Source organism: Carcharhinus amblyrhynchos, chromosome 3 (genome assembly GCF_965287045.1).
Source record: "Carcharhinus amblyrhynchos chromosome 3, sCarAmb.v2.hapA, whole genome shotgun sequence".
In the NCBI taxonomy this organism is placed as follows: Eukaryota; Metazoa; Chordata; class Chondrichthyes; order Carcharhiniformes; family Carcharhinidae; genus Carcharhinus; species Carcharhinus amblyrhynchos.
In genome coordinates, this window is record NC_137326.1 from 70,906,172 (window position 1) to 70,922,769 (window position 16,598).

Consider the following 16,598-nt stretch of genomic DNA (forward strand, 5'->3'; position numbering starts at 1 on the left):
ATTGAATAGACTGGGTCTATACTCATTACAGTTTAGAAGGCTGAGGGGGGGATCTTATAGAGACTTACAAGATAATGAAGGGGCTAGATAGGGTAGAGGGAGAGAGATTCTTCCCACTTAGAAAGGATAACAGAACTAGAGGACACAGCCTCAAAATAGGCTGGGGGGGCAGTTTAGATCAGAGTTGAGGAGGAACTTCTTCACTCAAAGGGTGGTGAGTCTCTGGAATTCTCTGCCCATTGAAGTGGTGGAGGCTACCTCGTTGAATATATTTAAGTCACAGGTAGATAGATTCCTGATAGACAAGGGAATTAAGGGTTATGGGGAGAAAGCAGGAAAATGGAACTGATTCACTTCAGATCAGCCATGATGTTGTTGAATGGCGAGGCAGGCTCAAAGGGCTAGATGGCCTACTCCTGCTCCTATTTCTTATGTTCATAGGGAGCAGCAGCAGGACACGCCATACCTTGAGCCTGCTTTGCCATTCAAATAGATCATAACTGTTCTTAATGTAAACTCAACCCCACATATATCCATGTGGTAATCTATCCACATAACTGATACTCCTCATCCCTACAACCATTCTTGTGAATCCTTCCTGTACCTAAAATGTGGTGCCTAGAACCTAAATGTGATGGTGGAAGTGGTAATGTCACTTAACTAGTAATCCAGAGGCCCAGGCTAATTCCCTGGTGACAAAGGTTCAAATCCCACTATAGTAGCTGGTGCAAACTCAATTAATACATCTGGAATATAAGACTAGTCAGCAATGGTGACCATGAAACTATCAGTGATTACTGTTTCAAAAATGCATCTGGTTTATTAATGTCCTTTAGGGGAGCAAATCTTCCATTCTTACCTGGTCTGGCCTATATGTGACTCCAGATCCATAGCAGTGACTCTGAACTGTACTCTAAAATTCCCTAGCAAGCCACTGAGCTGAAGGGCAGCTAGGGATGGGCAACAAATGCTGGCCTTCCACTGACACCCACATCCCACAGAACCATACAATCCGTAAAGTATAGAAGGAGGCTATTCAGCTCATCAAATCTGCACCGTCTCTCCAAAAGAATAAATTAACCAGGCCCACCCCTCTTTCTATCCCAGTATCCCCACGCATTTAGCATAATCCACCAAACCTACACATCTTGGAACACTAAAGGGCAATTTAACATGGCCAGTCCACCTAACCTGCACATGTTTGAACTGTGGGAGGAAAATGGAGCATCAGAAATCCATGCAGACACAGCAAAAAGTGCAAACTCCACACAGTCATCCAAGGCTGGAATTGAACACAGGTCACTGGAGTTGTGAGGCAGCAGTACTAATCACTGTGCCTCCCATGGAAGATAATGAAACAGAACTGGATTCAATGATTCAGCTGAGGCCAAACTAATGTTTTATACAGATTTATCATAATTTGATTGCTTTTGCACTTTAAACACCTATGTATAAAGCCCAGAGTCCTGTATACTTTTTAAACTGCTCTCTCAACCTGTACTGTCACCTTCAGGGACTTGTGCACATATACCCCTGATCTCTTTGCTCTTGCAACCCCTTTAGAATTGTAGTATATTTCACATTGCCTGTCCTATGCAAATGAATTGTTTCACACTTCTCTGCATTACATTTCATCTGCGACTTGTCCACACATTCCACTGACCTATCCATGCTCTTTTGAATTTCATCACTATCCTCACAGTTCACAATACTGCCAAGCTCCATATCATTCACTTATGTTGAAATTGTGCATTTTACACAGAGCGGGCGTCCTAACACCTACCCTGGGAAACAACACAATAAATTTCCCTCCAGTCCGGAAACAACTGTTCACTATTATTCTGTTTCCTGTCACTTAGTTAATTTTGTATCCATGTTGCTTATCTTGTCTTTCATCTGTTCTCATTCCAAGAGTTGGCCGCTCTACAAACAATCTTTCTCCACCGACTTCTATTCTCCACTATTATCACTGCTTGTCCCATAGAGAGAACAGTCCATGTTCTGATATTACCCATCCGTGCCATTTTCAGTCTTTTGTGTTTTTCCCAAACATTGTGTCTTTTCCCAAACATAAGAACATAAGAAATAGGAGCAGGAGTAGGCCATCTAGCCCTTCGAGCCTGCCCCGCCATTCAATAAGATCATGGCTGATCTGTCGTGGCTCAGTTCCACTTTCAAACACTCCCTCATGTTTACATGATGTGTCCAAAATATGTGAGCTTTCTTGATAATACTGCCTCAGACAAGTTCCTCCTAACACCAGCTTTCTCCAGCACCCACTCATTTGTCAGCTTGGCTGTCCATGACACATGTAATCATTGTCTGGGTCCTTTCATTTCAAGTGCTCTTATTCGAGCCTCATCATTGTATTTAATAGTCCAGCTCTCTCAACCATATATTGACACTGGCATACAAGAAGAGTCAGCAGAAAAGTTGTTATTATCAAGATGCTAAGGCTTTTCTAAACTCTTCGGTGAGTTCATAAGGCCATGATCCTTGTTAATTCTAGCCTGAATCTCTTTGATAGACCAAAGGTTCCAGAGATGGAGAACCACCTCCCTGAGCAGTTGACAGAATGATATTGAAGCAGCGGGGTAGGAGGGGGGCGGTGGCAGGGGTGGTTGAGGACAGTAAGGGAGACAAGGAAACAATCAGTGGTGGGATTTTTGAGAGAATTAGGACCATGGATGCAGAATAGTCATGAGCAGTATCTGAGAATATGGTTAGAGAAGTTATATGAAGGGTGAGATTGTATACGGTAAATTGGATGGTGATGGATTCAGAGCAGGGGACTTGGGGAATTGAAGTGCAGACTGAACTCACCGTGGATGGGCAATCAGTGCAGAGGAAGAAAGGGAGAATATATGGGAATAGGATGTGGAAGGGGATTAAGCAGTAAGGGAATAAAAAATGCAAGAACATGACAAAGTGAAATGCTTAACACAGATGGTGTTCATTTTTGATCTAATTCTGATTTTTGGTACGCTGCAGTTACTTTCTAAGATTCTGTGGTGTAATTGCGGCCTTAAATGGTCTGATTCCTGCAGAGGTTGACTCCCACAGCCCTCTATCTTCTTGAGTGGTAATAGGACACCAGAATGGAACACTGATACTTGTACAAATCTGATCACCATGTCTTAAAGACACGTCTGCACTCTTCCAATTCTATCCTCTTCAGCATCATCAGCATTGCACCATTGATGGCCGTGCTTTCAGCTGTCCTGGGCTCATTCCCTCCACTGAATCACTTTTCTTCCCTGTCTCAGTTCAGACTAGATGAGGTATTGCTTAGTTTGATTGGTAAGATGTTTTATTGCACTGCAGGTAAAACATACAGAACATGGTGTATGATTAAAGTCATTTGGTACAATCAGTGTGTATATTAACAGTGTGTGGTACAAAACTGAAGATCATACCTACACCAGCACACTTAAAGGACTCATATTTAACATAGAAAGATGAATTTATGCCACAACCTAACCTACAGTGCAGAGGTTATTTTTCTCTGTGCCCTTCTGTTGCCTCAACCTCTTTCAAAGTCAGTGCATGATTTATTGATTTATGAGAATTGATCATATTTCCTGACAGGAGTGGATGATGACTCTGCATGCAATTGTTGGAGCCCCAGCACATTTAAGCTCCCGGGCTGATTTGAATGCCATTGGCTAGATGTTCAAGCATTTCCAGTTGAAAGCAGCAGCTAAGTGGCAGCAGAAATGTTGCCAGCATTAAGGTTAGTTTGGAATGGGGAGCATTTTAACAAATTAGCGACTTGGAGCCAGAGATCGAGTCTAGGCCAGCAGAGACTAAATGAGAGGAGCCGGGTGAGGAAATTTGGGAGGGGGGTTTGGGACAGGAGGAGGGGGTTTGGGGAGGAGGAAGGGGGAGCCCAGGGAGGGGAGTCCCGGGAGAGGGAGTCCAGAGAGAGAGGGCCCAGGATAGAAGTTAAAACTATTCCCTCACCACATGAGGGAAGTTTTAACAATTCCCAATTGTCTGCACAGTGTACTAAAGCCCAGGACCTCTGGTGTGAATCGCACTCAGACCATGGGAATGAAGTTCTCCATTGTGTTGGCTGTGAGAATTCTATATCAATCTGGGGAGACACTATCCAGTTTGTACTGAATGTGGACCAGTTGCAGAAACTGTCAAAATTCCTAGTTACCTCACTCAAAGAGACCACAGTATTTAAATTGTTCTCCTTGCCTCAGTGTGTAGCACTCTTACTTCAGAGTCAGACGGTTTGTCTCACTTTAGAGATTTAAACCCATAATCTAGTCTGGTGCTTGAGCAGAGTACTGCACAGTCAGAGGTGGCAGCCCCATCAGCCTCCTGAAGTAAGCGCAAGAGATTCCACCACATTCTTTCGAAGAAGAGCAAAGGAGCTCTCCCTGGAATCTTGATTCATATTTATCCATCAATCTACATCTGAAATACATTATCAGGTCATTATAGTACTCCAGTTGTGGGATCTTGCTATGTAAAATTAGTTGTCTTGTTTCCAGCACTGCACCAGTTCAACAGTAATTCATTGACTGTGGAGTGTTTTGGGGCATCCTGAGGTCATGAAAGCTACTGTGAAAATGCACGTTTGTTTTAAAAACAGAAACACCGTGTACATCTGAAAGTGTCCAATGCTGACATTAGCTGTGTTAAAGGAAACACTGCTTTTCCACAGCACCACTATTCTCCACCTCGATGTGCATAAAATTAGCAAAACATTAAAAGCCAAAACTTGCAGTCAGGACTCACAGTAAAACCTCTGCTTTCATTGTCATTTCACTGACTGAAGGGTGGCAGGGTTTTATAGGGATTTAAAATTCCCTTTGGATCTAGAATCACTTTCATCTGCTGCATGATATGCACTGCTGTCCTGGACTTACTGAAATAAATGAAGTTCTTCTTCTTAAAACCCAGCCCATGCTCAGCACTGATACTTCCACAGTGCTGCGCAATCCACTCGTACAAATAGGGTTCAATGGCATCCAGCAGCTGCTGGTCATAACCTTCAGCCACAATGTTCAAATGTAAATTTCCGTCACCTAAGGAGAACAGAAAAAACAAAGGTTTTTAACAACCAATGCATTGCCTCTCACCTTTAATACTTACAGCACTGTCCCTCACCTTAAAATTTCTTTTTGATTTTATTCCAATTCAATCCAATCAAGTCTAATTCAGAGTCTCAACAAGTGAGACATTCTTGATCCAAGCTGACAAGACAGGGCTCTCACCTCCTGTCTTGGGCTTGATCTACATGATCCAAGCTGATTGGAGTAGGCACAGTTCCTCTGCCAAGGCTTGATCTCATTTGCATCTTAGCCAAAAGGCTGAGATGCTGCTTTTAAAAATTGCTTCAAATGAAGCTGAAATGTAACCTAATGACTTCAACCAAGCGCAGCATGTCAATACTACATTTGATCTTAGCCAAAAGGCCAAGAAGTGATTTAAATACTTGTAGCACTGCCCTCGCCTCATCTTTAAATACTTACAGCACTACCCCTCACCTTTAAGTACTTACAGCATTGCCCCTTACATTCAAATACCTGTGAAACCTAGTGTGCACTTTTCAAGAATGACATTATCAATTGTGTGCCAATTGACTGTTTAATTATATTCAGTTAGTGCGGATTAACTAAGGACTTTTTACACAGGAGCAGATCCTTTCTGATTTTGATTTTGTTAGTATCCCTTTAAGGGACTGTACCCTTTATTTGTTATGTTAATTTGTTCATTTGTTATATCCAAAATGGTATAAGAAGCAGGTTGAAAGAGCTTTTGTTGATTGGAGGTGAATAATAAACATTTGTAAATGTATAAAGACCAGGCTCCAGTTTTATCCTCCACCTAGTTTCTATCTGTCTTTACAAAGAAAGAATATGCTGCCAAAGTCATAGTGAAAGATCAGGCAGTTGAGATATTGAATAGGTTTAAATGTCACCACAGTCCCAGAGGACAATAGGCTGCCCTCCCCTTTGAGAGAGAGCTGACTGCTGGTGATTTAACCTGAGGATCACCACACCTCAGGTGAAGGGCAAGGTTGAGAAGGGGGGGCCTCCACGAATAACCTCACTGGTACGGGAATTGAAACTGTGCTGTTGCTGTTGTTCCACATCAAGAACCAGCTGCCCAGCCAACTGAACTAACCAACATCCACATAGGCTTAAAAGGATAAGAGGAACCACTAGAAAGATTAAAGTTGATGTCACTAGATTAGATGAGATGCTTCCAATGATATTGTGAAAATTAAAGGTGGAAATTGTGGAGGCACTGGCCATAACCTTCCAATCCACTTTAGGTATAGGGATGGTGCCAGATGACTGGAGAATTGCAAATGTTAGATTCTTCTTCAAAAAAGAGTGCAAGGACAAGGTCAGCAATTACAAACCAGTCAGTTTCACCTCAGTGGTGGGGAAACTTTTAGAAATTATAATCTGGGACGAAAGTAACAATCACTTGGACAAGTGTGGACTAGTAAGGAAAATCAGAATGGATTTGTTCAAGCCAAATCATGTTTAACCAACTTAATTGAGTCTTTCGATGAGGTATCAGAGAGGCTTAATGAGAATCATACTGTTGATATTGTGTATATAAACTTAAGAAAAATATTTCATAGGAGTGCCACATAGGAAATAGACTTATCAGCAAAGTTGAAGCTAATGAAACAAATGAAGCAATGGCTTTGTTGATTTGAAGTTGACTGAATGACAGGAAACAGAACACTTGTTCCTGAGTCTAGAGAACAATATACAGTGGGGTTCCCCAAAATGTGACCACTGCCTTTCTTAATCTATATTAATGATTTAGATTTAAGTGTATGGACACAATTGCAAAATTTATAAATGACACAAAACTTGGAAAATTGGAACCATGAGGAGGCTAATGGTAGATTTCAAAAGGATATAAGAACATAAGAAATAGGAGCAGGAGTAGGCCATCAAGCCCTTCGAGCCTGCCCCGCCATTCAATAAGATCATGGCTGATCTGTCGCTGCTCAGTTCCACTTTCCCGCCCTCTCCCCATAACCCTTAATCCCCTCTCCTATCAAAAACCCATCAACCCGCGTCTTAAAAATATTTAGCGAGCAATGAGATCTCCTCTCATTCTTCTAAACTCTAACGAGTACAAGCCCAGTTTATTCAGCCTCTCCTCATAGCTCAACCCCCTCAACTCCGGTATCAGCCTAGTAAACCTCCTCTGCACTCCCTCCAAGGCCAAAATATCTTTGCGCAGGTGCGGCGCCCAAAAATGCACACAGTACTCCAGTTGCGGCCTCACCAATGCCCTATACAGCTGCAGCAAGACCTCCCTACTTTTATATTCAATCCCCCTCGCTATGAAGGCCAGCATCCCATTCGCCTTCCTGACCACCTGCTGCACCTGCAAGCTGGGTTTTTGCGACTCATGCACAAGGACCCCGAGGTCCCTCTGCACCGTCGCCTGCTGCAGTTTTTCGCCCCGTAAGTAATAGTCATTCCTACCATTTTTCCTACCAAAGTGGACCACCTCACACTTGCCAACATTAAATTCCATTTGCCATTTCCTGGCCCATTCGCCCAGCCTATCTAGATCCTTCTGCAGACTCTCCACACCCTCCGCACAATTTGCCGTTCCCCCAATCTTGGTGTCATCAGCAAATTTCGACACCATACACTCGGTTCCCTCCTCCAGATCATCTATATAAATGGTAAAAAGCTGAGGCCCCAGCACCGACCCCTGGGGCACTCCACTAGTCACCATCCGCCAATCCGAATAGCACCCGTTGACCCCCTCTCTGCCTCCTATTTGACAACCAATCCTCTATCCACGCTAACACCCTACCCCCAACTCCATGTCCCTCGACCTTCTGCAATAACCTCTTGTGAGGCACTTTGTCAAACGCCTTCTGAAAATCTAGAAAGACCACATCCACCGGCTCTCCTCTATCCACTGCCCTAGACACATCCTCATAAAAATAGGCTGATGAAATTTCGCAGAAGGAAGTATGAAATGATCCACTAGGATGAATGAAGATAGGCAATATAAACTAAAGAATACAATCCTAAAGTGAGTACAGGAATAGGGAGACCTGGGATTTAATGTGCAAATCATTGAAGGTGGCAGGGCATACTGAGAAAGTGGTTAAAAAGGATTACAGAATCCTGGGTTTTATAAATACGGGCACAGAGCACAAAGCAATTAAATTTTAGAAAACACTGGTTTAGTCTCAGCTAGAGTATTGTGTCCAGTTCTGGGATCCACACTTTAGGAAGGATTAGAGAGGAAGTGCAGAAAAGGACTTATCAGAATGGTCCCAGGGATAAGGAAGTTCAGCTATGTAACTAGATTGGAGAAGCTGGGACCATTCTGTTTAACAAGAAGGTTGAAAGAGCTGTTCAAAACAGTGAGGTATCTAGAGAGTAGATAGAGTGAAACTGTATACATTGGCAGAATAGTCTAGATATAAAAGACACCGATTTAAGTTGGTTGATGAATGAACCAGGGCAATGTGAGGAAAATCACTTTTTTGCAGGATGTAGAATGCACTGCCTGAGAATGGCGGAGGCAGACTAATAGAATTGTACAAAAACAGAAAATGATTTGAATGGTTGGCTGTATTCTGTCTCCACAGATGCTATCAAACTGGCTGAGATTTTCCAGCATTTTCTGTTTTTGTTTCAGATTCCAGTATCTGTGGTATTTTGCTTTCATCTAATAGAATTGGTGGTGGAGTGGGACTTTCTTGCAGAGCCAGCATAGTTTGATCGTCTGAATAGCCACCTTCTGTGCTATACTTATGGCAATGCCTCTTGACTTTAAAGAGCAATGACACAGCCCCCTGTCTTTTGGTATTGAACATGTTGTCCTTTTCCTTTAATTATCAATGAGCCTGCCCTTTAGTGAAGGTACCATACCTTACCTTCAAATACACAGACAGATAAACAACCAATTCCTGTTAAAACCACTCCGTCCCACCACCACTCAGCATTAGTCAGCTTCTTTAGAAGAGGATGGCAAAATAGCAGGACTACAAACCAAAACAAAATAGAAATAAATCTGCGAGAAATATCACACTGGCCCTCCAGGAGCCACTCTTGCCCTTCTCAAATAAGCAGCACACCACTGAATCTCACCAAGGTGTCCATAGCCAATGACATGTTTGGCTCTCTTCCCCAACCTGTTCTTCATGTTAGTGACAATCTCGTAGATTTTCTCCAATGGTAACGAGATATCATATTTGTACACAAAGCCGTCATGGACCAGTGCTTCAGGGATGCGCTCCCGCAGAGCCCAGATCGCCTTCAGAAAAAGATCAGACCTTTTAGGTTACACAGAATCTCTGGCATTGGAACAGTTCCTCCTGAATCCTCCAAAATGTACCTGATGTAGACACCATGCCTCTTTTTCAGATTTAGCTGTATGATGAATGCTTCCTCTGCAGCGTGCTTTGAAATGCCACTATCATGCTAATATATTACCCCCAATTCCATGAAATCTTATCTTGCCAATTAGCTTTTGTGTGGCACCTTATCAAATGCTATTTGGAAATCCTAGTATACTACATCTATTGGTTCCCCTTTATTGATCTTACTAGTTACATAATCAAAAAACGAATATATTTGCAAAATAAGATTTCCCTTTAGAAAAACCATGTTGATTTGTTGTATCACACTATGATTTTTAAGTGCATTCCTTAATAATAGATTCCAGCATTTCCAAGCAACTGATGTTAGGCCTATATTCACTCTTTTCTCTCTCTCTCTTTCTCCTTTTTTAAGAACAACACAAGCTTCCCTAATTTAAAGGGACTAGATATAGAGACATGTGCACAGTGAAAAATTCAAGGTAGAGACAAATATAGTAAAAGAATGGATGCACAGTAAGGGGTTAGAGAGAGAGAGAGACACACACACATGTACAGTAAGGGATTAAAGAAAGAGAAACAGGTGTATAGTAAAACATTAGAGAGGTGGAGTTTAGAAGAAACAGGTGTATGGTAATTGGTTTGGGGAGGAGCGAAGAGGGGGGAAATAGATTATGAGTAAACTTGCAACTAAACAAAAGTGGACTATAAAAGTTTCTATAAACATATAAAAAGAGAAAAATTAGAGTCATGGAAGTTTACAGCATGACCTTCAGCCCAACTTGTCCATGCTGCCTTTTTTAAACCCCTAAACTAGTCCCAATTAGCCACATTTGGCCCATATCCCTCTATACCCATCTTACTCACGTAACTGTCTAAACGCTTTTTAAAAGACAAAATTGTATCTGCCTCTACTAGTACCTCTGGCAACTTGTTCCAGACACTCACCACCCTCCGTGTGGAAAAAGCTGCCCCCTGGACACTTCTGTATCTCTCCCCTCTCACCTTAAACTATGCCCTCTGATGTTAGACTCCCCTACCTTTGGGAAAAGATATTGAGTTTCTAGCTGATCTATGCCCCTCATTATTTTATAGACCTCTAAAGGATCATGCCTTCTACGCTCTAGAGAAAAAAGTTCCAATCTATCAAGCCTCTCCTTATAACTCAAACCATCAAGTCCTGATAGCATCCTAGTAAATCTCTTCTGCACTCTTTCTAGTTTAATAATATCCTTTCTATAATAGGATGACCAGAACTGTACACAGTATCCAAGTGTGGCCTTACCAATGTCTTGTACAACTTCAACAAGACGTCCCAACTCCTGTATTCAATGTTCTGAACAATGAAACCACCACTCTATCCACCTGTAACTCCACTTTCAAGGAGCTATGAACCTGTACCCCTAGATCTCTTTGTTCTGTAACTCTCCCCAATGTCCTACCATTAACTGAGTAAGTCCTGCCCTGGTTCAATCAACCAAAATGTATCACCTCACATTTATCTAAATTAAACTCCACCTGCATTCATCAGCCCACTGGCCCAATTGATCAAGATCCCGTTGCAATCCGAGATAACCTTCACTGTCCACTATGCCACCAATTTTGGTGTCATCTGCAAACTTACTAACAATGCCTCCTATATTTTCATCCAAATCATTAATATAAATGACAAATAACAGTGGACCCAGCACTGATTCCTGAGGCACACCTCTGGTCATAGGTCTCCAGTTTGAAAAACAACCCTCTACAATCACTCTCTGGCTTCTGTCATCAGTAAAAAGTCTGACAACACCAGGTTTTAGTCCAACCGATTTATTTGATAGTAAACGCACAAGCTTTCGGGTTAGTCCCTTCGTCAGGTGAATGGAGAGATCTGGCCTCAGACAGAGCATATAAAGCACAGTTTACAGATTACTGATTAGAATGCGAATCTTTACACCTAACCTGCTGTTCAAGTCTTGAAGTGGCCGACAATGTGAGTGGAAGGAGCACTGATCACAGGTTAAAGAGATGTGTATTGTCTCCAGACTGTACAGTGAGTGAGGTTTTGCAAACCCAGGCAAGTGTTGGGGGTTACAGATAGTGCGACATGAACCCAAGATCCTTGTTGAGACCGTCCTCATGTGTGTGGAACTTGGCTATCAGTCTCTGCTCAGCGACTCTGCGCTGTCGTGTGTCGTGAAGGTCGCCTTGGAGAATGCTTACCCGAAGGTCAGAGGCTGAATGCCCGTGACCACTGAAGTGTTCGCCGACAGGAAGGGAACAGTCTTGCCTGGTGATTGTCGAGCGATGTTCATTCATCCGTTGTCGTAGCGTCTGCATGGTCTCCCCAATGTACCATGCTTCGGGACATCCTTTCTTGCAACGTATCAGGTAGACAATGTTGGCCGAGTTGCAAGAGTATTTACCATGTCTGTTCGCAGCAAACTACCCAGTCTTCAGGAGAACAGTGACCACAACACCACACAACCTTGCCACAGCAACCTCTGCAAGACATGCCGGATCATCGACACGGATACCATCATCACACGTGAGAATACCATCCACCAGGTACATGGTAAATACTCTTGCAACTCGGCCAACATTGTCTACCTGATACGTTGCAAGAAAGGATGTCCCGAAGCATGGTACATTGGGGAGACCATGCAGACGCTACGACAACGGATGAATGAACATCGCTCGACAATCACCAGGCAAGACTGTTCCCTTCCTGTCGGCGAACACTTCAGTGGTCACGGGCATTCAGCCTCTGACCTTCGGGTAAGCATTCTCCAAGGCGACCTTCACGACACACGACAGCGCAGAGTCGCTGAGCAGAGACTGATAGCCAAGTTCCACACACATGAGGACGGTCTCAACAAGGATCTTGGGTTCATGTCGCACTATCTGTAACCCCCAACACTTGCCTGGGTTTGCAAAACCTCACTCACTGTACAGTCTGGAGACAATACACATCTCTTTAACCTGTGATCAGTGCTCCTTCCACTCACATTGTCGGCCACTTCAAGACTTGAACAGCAGGTTAGGTGTAAAGATTCGCATTCTAATCAGTAATCTGTAAACTGTGCTTTATATGCTCTGTCTGAGGCCAGATCTCTCCATTCACCTGACGAAGGGACTAACCCGAAAGCTTGTGCGTTTACTATCAAATAAATCGGTTGGACTAAAACCTGGTGTTGTCAGACTTTTTACTGTGTTTACCCCAGTCCAACGCCGGCACATCCACATTCTGTCATCAAGCCAGTTTTTTATACATTTAGCTACCTCACCCTGGATCCTGTGAGATTTAACCTTATGCAACAACTCACCATGCGGTACCTTGTCAAAGGCCTTGCTAAAGTCCATGTAGACAACATCAACTGCACTGCTCTCATCTATCTTCTTGGTTACCCCTTCAAAAAATCTCAATCAAATTTGCAAGACATGATCTTCCACTCAAAGAAATGCTGACTGTCCTTAATCAGTCCTTGCATCTCTAAATGCCTGTAGATCCTGTCTCTCAAAATATCTTCCAACAACTTACCCACCACAGATGTAAGGCTCACTGGCGTGTAGTTCCCAGGTTTTTCCCTGCAGCCCTTTTTAAACAAAGGCATTTATCACCCTCCATTCTTCAGGCATCTCACCCATGACTATTGATAATTCAATATTAGTAAAGACAAATGTGGGTCCTTTATATGCTGATAAAGGAGATTTTATAAGAACATAGCAACAAGAGTAAGCCATTCAATACGATCAAGGCTAATCACTTCAATGTCTTTCACATACACTGTGCCCGAAACCCTTTATGTTATTGTTAATCAGAAGTATCAACCTCTACTTTAAACATACTCAATGACTGAGCTTCCACACTCTGTGGACGAGAGAATACCAAGATTCACAATCCTCTTTAAATCTTTCCTTATCTTGGTCCTAAGTGGCATTCTCCTTATTTTAGAATTATACCCCCTAGTTCTAGTCTCCCCACCCAAGCAAACTTTACCTGCATCTACCTGGTCTATTCCTTTTAAGTATTATGTAGATTTCAATGAGATCACCTCTCATTCCTCAAAATTCCAGAAAATACAGCTCTAGTTTGTCCAATCTCAATAAGGATAGCCAGGGAGAGGATTGTCTCACTCAAGGACACGGGAGGGAACCAATGCACGGAGCCAGAGGAAATAGTTGCGGTATTAAAATGAGTACTTCATGTTAGTATTCACCAAAGAGAAGAACTTGGTGAATGATAAGTCTGGGGAAGGGCGTGTAGATAGTTTGAGTCATGGTGAGATCAAAAAAGGTGGTATTGGGGGTCTTGAAAAACATTAAGGTAGACAAGTCCCCATGGCCTGATGGGATATAGCCCACAATATTAAGAGAGGTAAGGGAGGAAATTGCTGGAGTCTTGAGAGAAATCTTTGTATCCTCACTGGCTACCGAGGAGGTCCCAGCAGATTGGAGAATAGCCAATGTTGTTCCTTTGTTTAAGAAGGGTAGCGAGGATAATCCAGGTAATTACTGGCCAGTGAGCCTTACATCAGTGGTTGGGAAATTATTGGAGAGGATTCTTCGGGACAGGATTTACTCACACTTCAAAATAAGTGGGTATATTAGTGAGAGGCAACATGGTTTTGTGAAGAGGAAGTCATATCTCACAAGCTTGATTGAGTTTTTCGAGGAAGTGATGAAGACGATTGATGAGGGTAGGGCAGTGGATGTTGTCTACATGGACTTCAGTAAGGATCCTCATGGCAGGTTGATACAGAAGACGAAGTCACATGGGATCAGAGGTGAGCTGGCAAGATGAATACAGAACTGGCTTGGTCATAGAAGATAGAGTGTAGCAGTGGAAGGGTGTGTTTCTGAATGGAGAGCTGTGACAAGTGGCGTTCCTCAGGGATCAGTGCTGGGACCTTTGGAAGATATAACTGGTTTGATTAGTAAGTTTGTGGATGACACAAAGGTTGGTGGATTTGCAGATAGTGATGAGAATCATCAGAGGATAAAGATCAAAGAACAAAATCAGCCCGGGAAACAGGCCCTTCGGCCCAACAAGCCCGCGCTGCCATCTCAACACCACCAGTCCACCTCTCTACCCATAACCCCTATCTAATGTTTTATGGCCATCCAGATTGAGGGAAACTGATTTAGGGACAATTTATTCCTGCCAATCAGCCTAACAGCACATCTTTGGGGTGTGGGAGGAAACCGGAGCACCCGGAGAAAACCCACACAAGCACGGGGAGAATGCGCAAACTCCCACAGACACCGGCCCAAATCCATGTGTCTGCACAGCAATCAGCGATAGTCACTGAGCTGTCGTCTTGCCCAGTATCTTGTCCAGTTTAGGCACACACTAACGACATGAAGCACTAGGCCAATCTCGAACAACCAAGAGCAGCCCCAGTATGACCCATCGCCTGTATGCCCCTCGTTGGACACGAGGTGGACCGACTTAAAACCTGTGAATGAAAGAGAAAAAAAAACATTATTATCATACTATACCTATTTACATTACCAGGGACGCCCCAATGCTAATGACCCTAATTTAAAAGGTTCTCCTATATCCACCCATCTCCAACTCAGTCATGTGCCTGTCTAAGTTACTCTTAAAGGACTCTAGCGTGTTTGCCTCCACCACCTTACTTGGCAGAGCGTTCCATACCCCCACTACCCTCTGTGTGAAAAACCTCCCTCTAATATCTGTGTTGTACCGCTCCCCCTTCACCTTAAGTCCATGGCCCCTTGTCCTATGTGTCTCTATTATAGGAAATAGCTCACCTCTGTTTACTCTATCTATACCCTTCATAATCTTATATACCTCTATTAGATCCCCCCTCAGTCGATGTCTTTCAAGGGAAAAGAGCCCCAATTTCTTCAATCTTTCCTCATACCCCAGTCCTTCATATCAGGCAACATCCTGGTAAACCTCCTCTGCACTCTCTCCAGAGTCTCCACATATTCCATGAGCTTTAATCTTCTGTACCAACCTACCATGAGGGACTTTGTCAAATGCCTTACTGAAATCCATATAGACATCAACGGCTCGTCCTTCGTCAACCGTTTTTGTCACCTCCTCAAAGAATTCTACCACATTCGTAAGGCAAGACTTCCCCTTGACAAAGCCATGCTGCGTATCCTTAATCAGATCGCAACGCTCCAAGTGCGCATACACCCTATACCTAAGAATCCTCTCCATCAACTTACCTACCACTGACGTTAAGCTCACCGGCCTATAGTTACCCAGGCTATCCCTCCTACCCTTTTTAAACAATGGTACCACGTTTGCTATCCTCCAGTCCTCTGGGACCTCACCTGTGTCCAAAGAAGAGACAAAGATTTGCGTCAGAGGCCCAGCAATCTCATCCCTCGCCTCTCTAAGCAGCCTAGGATAAATCAGGCCCCGGAGATTTATCGGTTTTAATGAGACTTGGGCGGAGAGGTGGCAGATAGAGTTTAATCCAGACAAAAATGAGGTAATGCATTTTGGAAGGTCTAATAAAGATAGGAAATGTACAGTAAATGGCAGAACCAGTAAGAGTATTGATAGGCAGAGGGATCTGGGTGTCCACGTACACAGGTCACTGAAAGTGGCAACGCCAGTGGAGAAGGTAGTCAAGAAGGCATACAGCATGCTTGCCTTCATCAGTCAGGGCACTGAGTTTAAAAACTGGCAAGTCATATTGCAGCTTTGTAGAACCTTAGTTAGGCCACACTTGGAACATAGTGTTCAATTCTGGTTGCCACGTGACCAGAATGATGTGAAGGCTTTGGAGATAGTACAGAAAAGATTTACATCCCTGTCTTCCCAGTATGGAGGACATTAGCTATGAGGAGAAGTTGGAGAAAAGTGGTTTGTTCTGACTGGAACGACGGAGGTTGAGAAGTGACCTGATAGAAGTCTACAACATTAAGAGACACATGGACAGATTGGATAGTCAGAAGCTTTTTCTCAGTGTGGAAGAGTCAATTACTAGGGGATATAAGTTTAAGGCGCGAAGGGCAAGGTTTAAAGGAGATGTACAAGCCAAGTTCTTCTACACAGAGGGTGCCTGGAACTCGCTGCTGAGGGAGGTAGTGGAAGCAGATACGATGGTGACCTTTAAGGGGTGTCTGGATAAATACATGAATAGGATAAGAGTAGAGGGATATGGTCCCCGGAAGGGTAGGGGGTTTTAGTTCAGCTGGGTAGTATGGTCGGTGCAGGCTTGGAAGGCCGAAGGGCCTGTTCTTCATAAGTCAGTCCCACCATCCCCAGAAATTTGGTGAACTTCTGTTG

The 16,598-nt window shown here is 43.4% G+C and overlaps 1 protein-coding gene and 1 non-coding gene across 3 annotated transcripts in view; both read right to left on the reverse strand.

The window, feature by feature from the left end:
• Positions 1-3,292: 3,292 nt before the first annotated feature.
• The window catches only part of d2hgdh (D-2-hydroxyglutarate dehydrogenase), a 46,746-nt gene continuing 33,440 nt past the window's right edge, over positions 3,293-16,598 (reverse strand). The window contains exons 8-10 of one of the 2 annotated variants that reach the window (XM_080185132.1): positions 9,111-9,276; positions 4,884-5,042; positions 3,293-3,318 (exon numbers count right to left, since the gene is read on the reverse strand). In XM_080185132.1, the coding sequence (XP_080041258.1) occupies positions 3,311-3,318; positions 4,884-5,042; positions 9,111-9,276 (333 nt within the window). In that variant the 3' untranslated portion in view covers positions 3,293-3,310. Of the gene's footprint in view, positions 5,043-9,110; positions 9,277-16,598 lie in introns of both variants that reach the window. The other variant, XM_080185125.1, reaches the window with a different exon arrangement.
• Positions 5,246-5,444, reverse strand: LOC145341686 (U2 spliceosomal RNA). Its single transcript, XR_013886440.1, has one exon. It is a non-coding gene; the product is annotated as a U2 spliceosomal RNA (small nuclear RNA).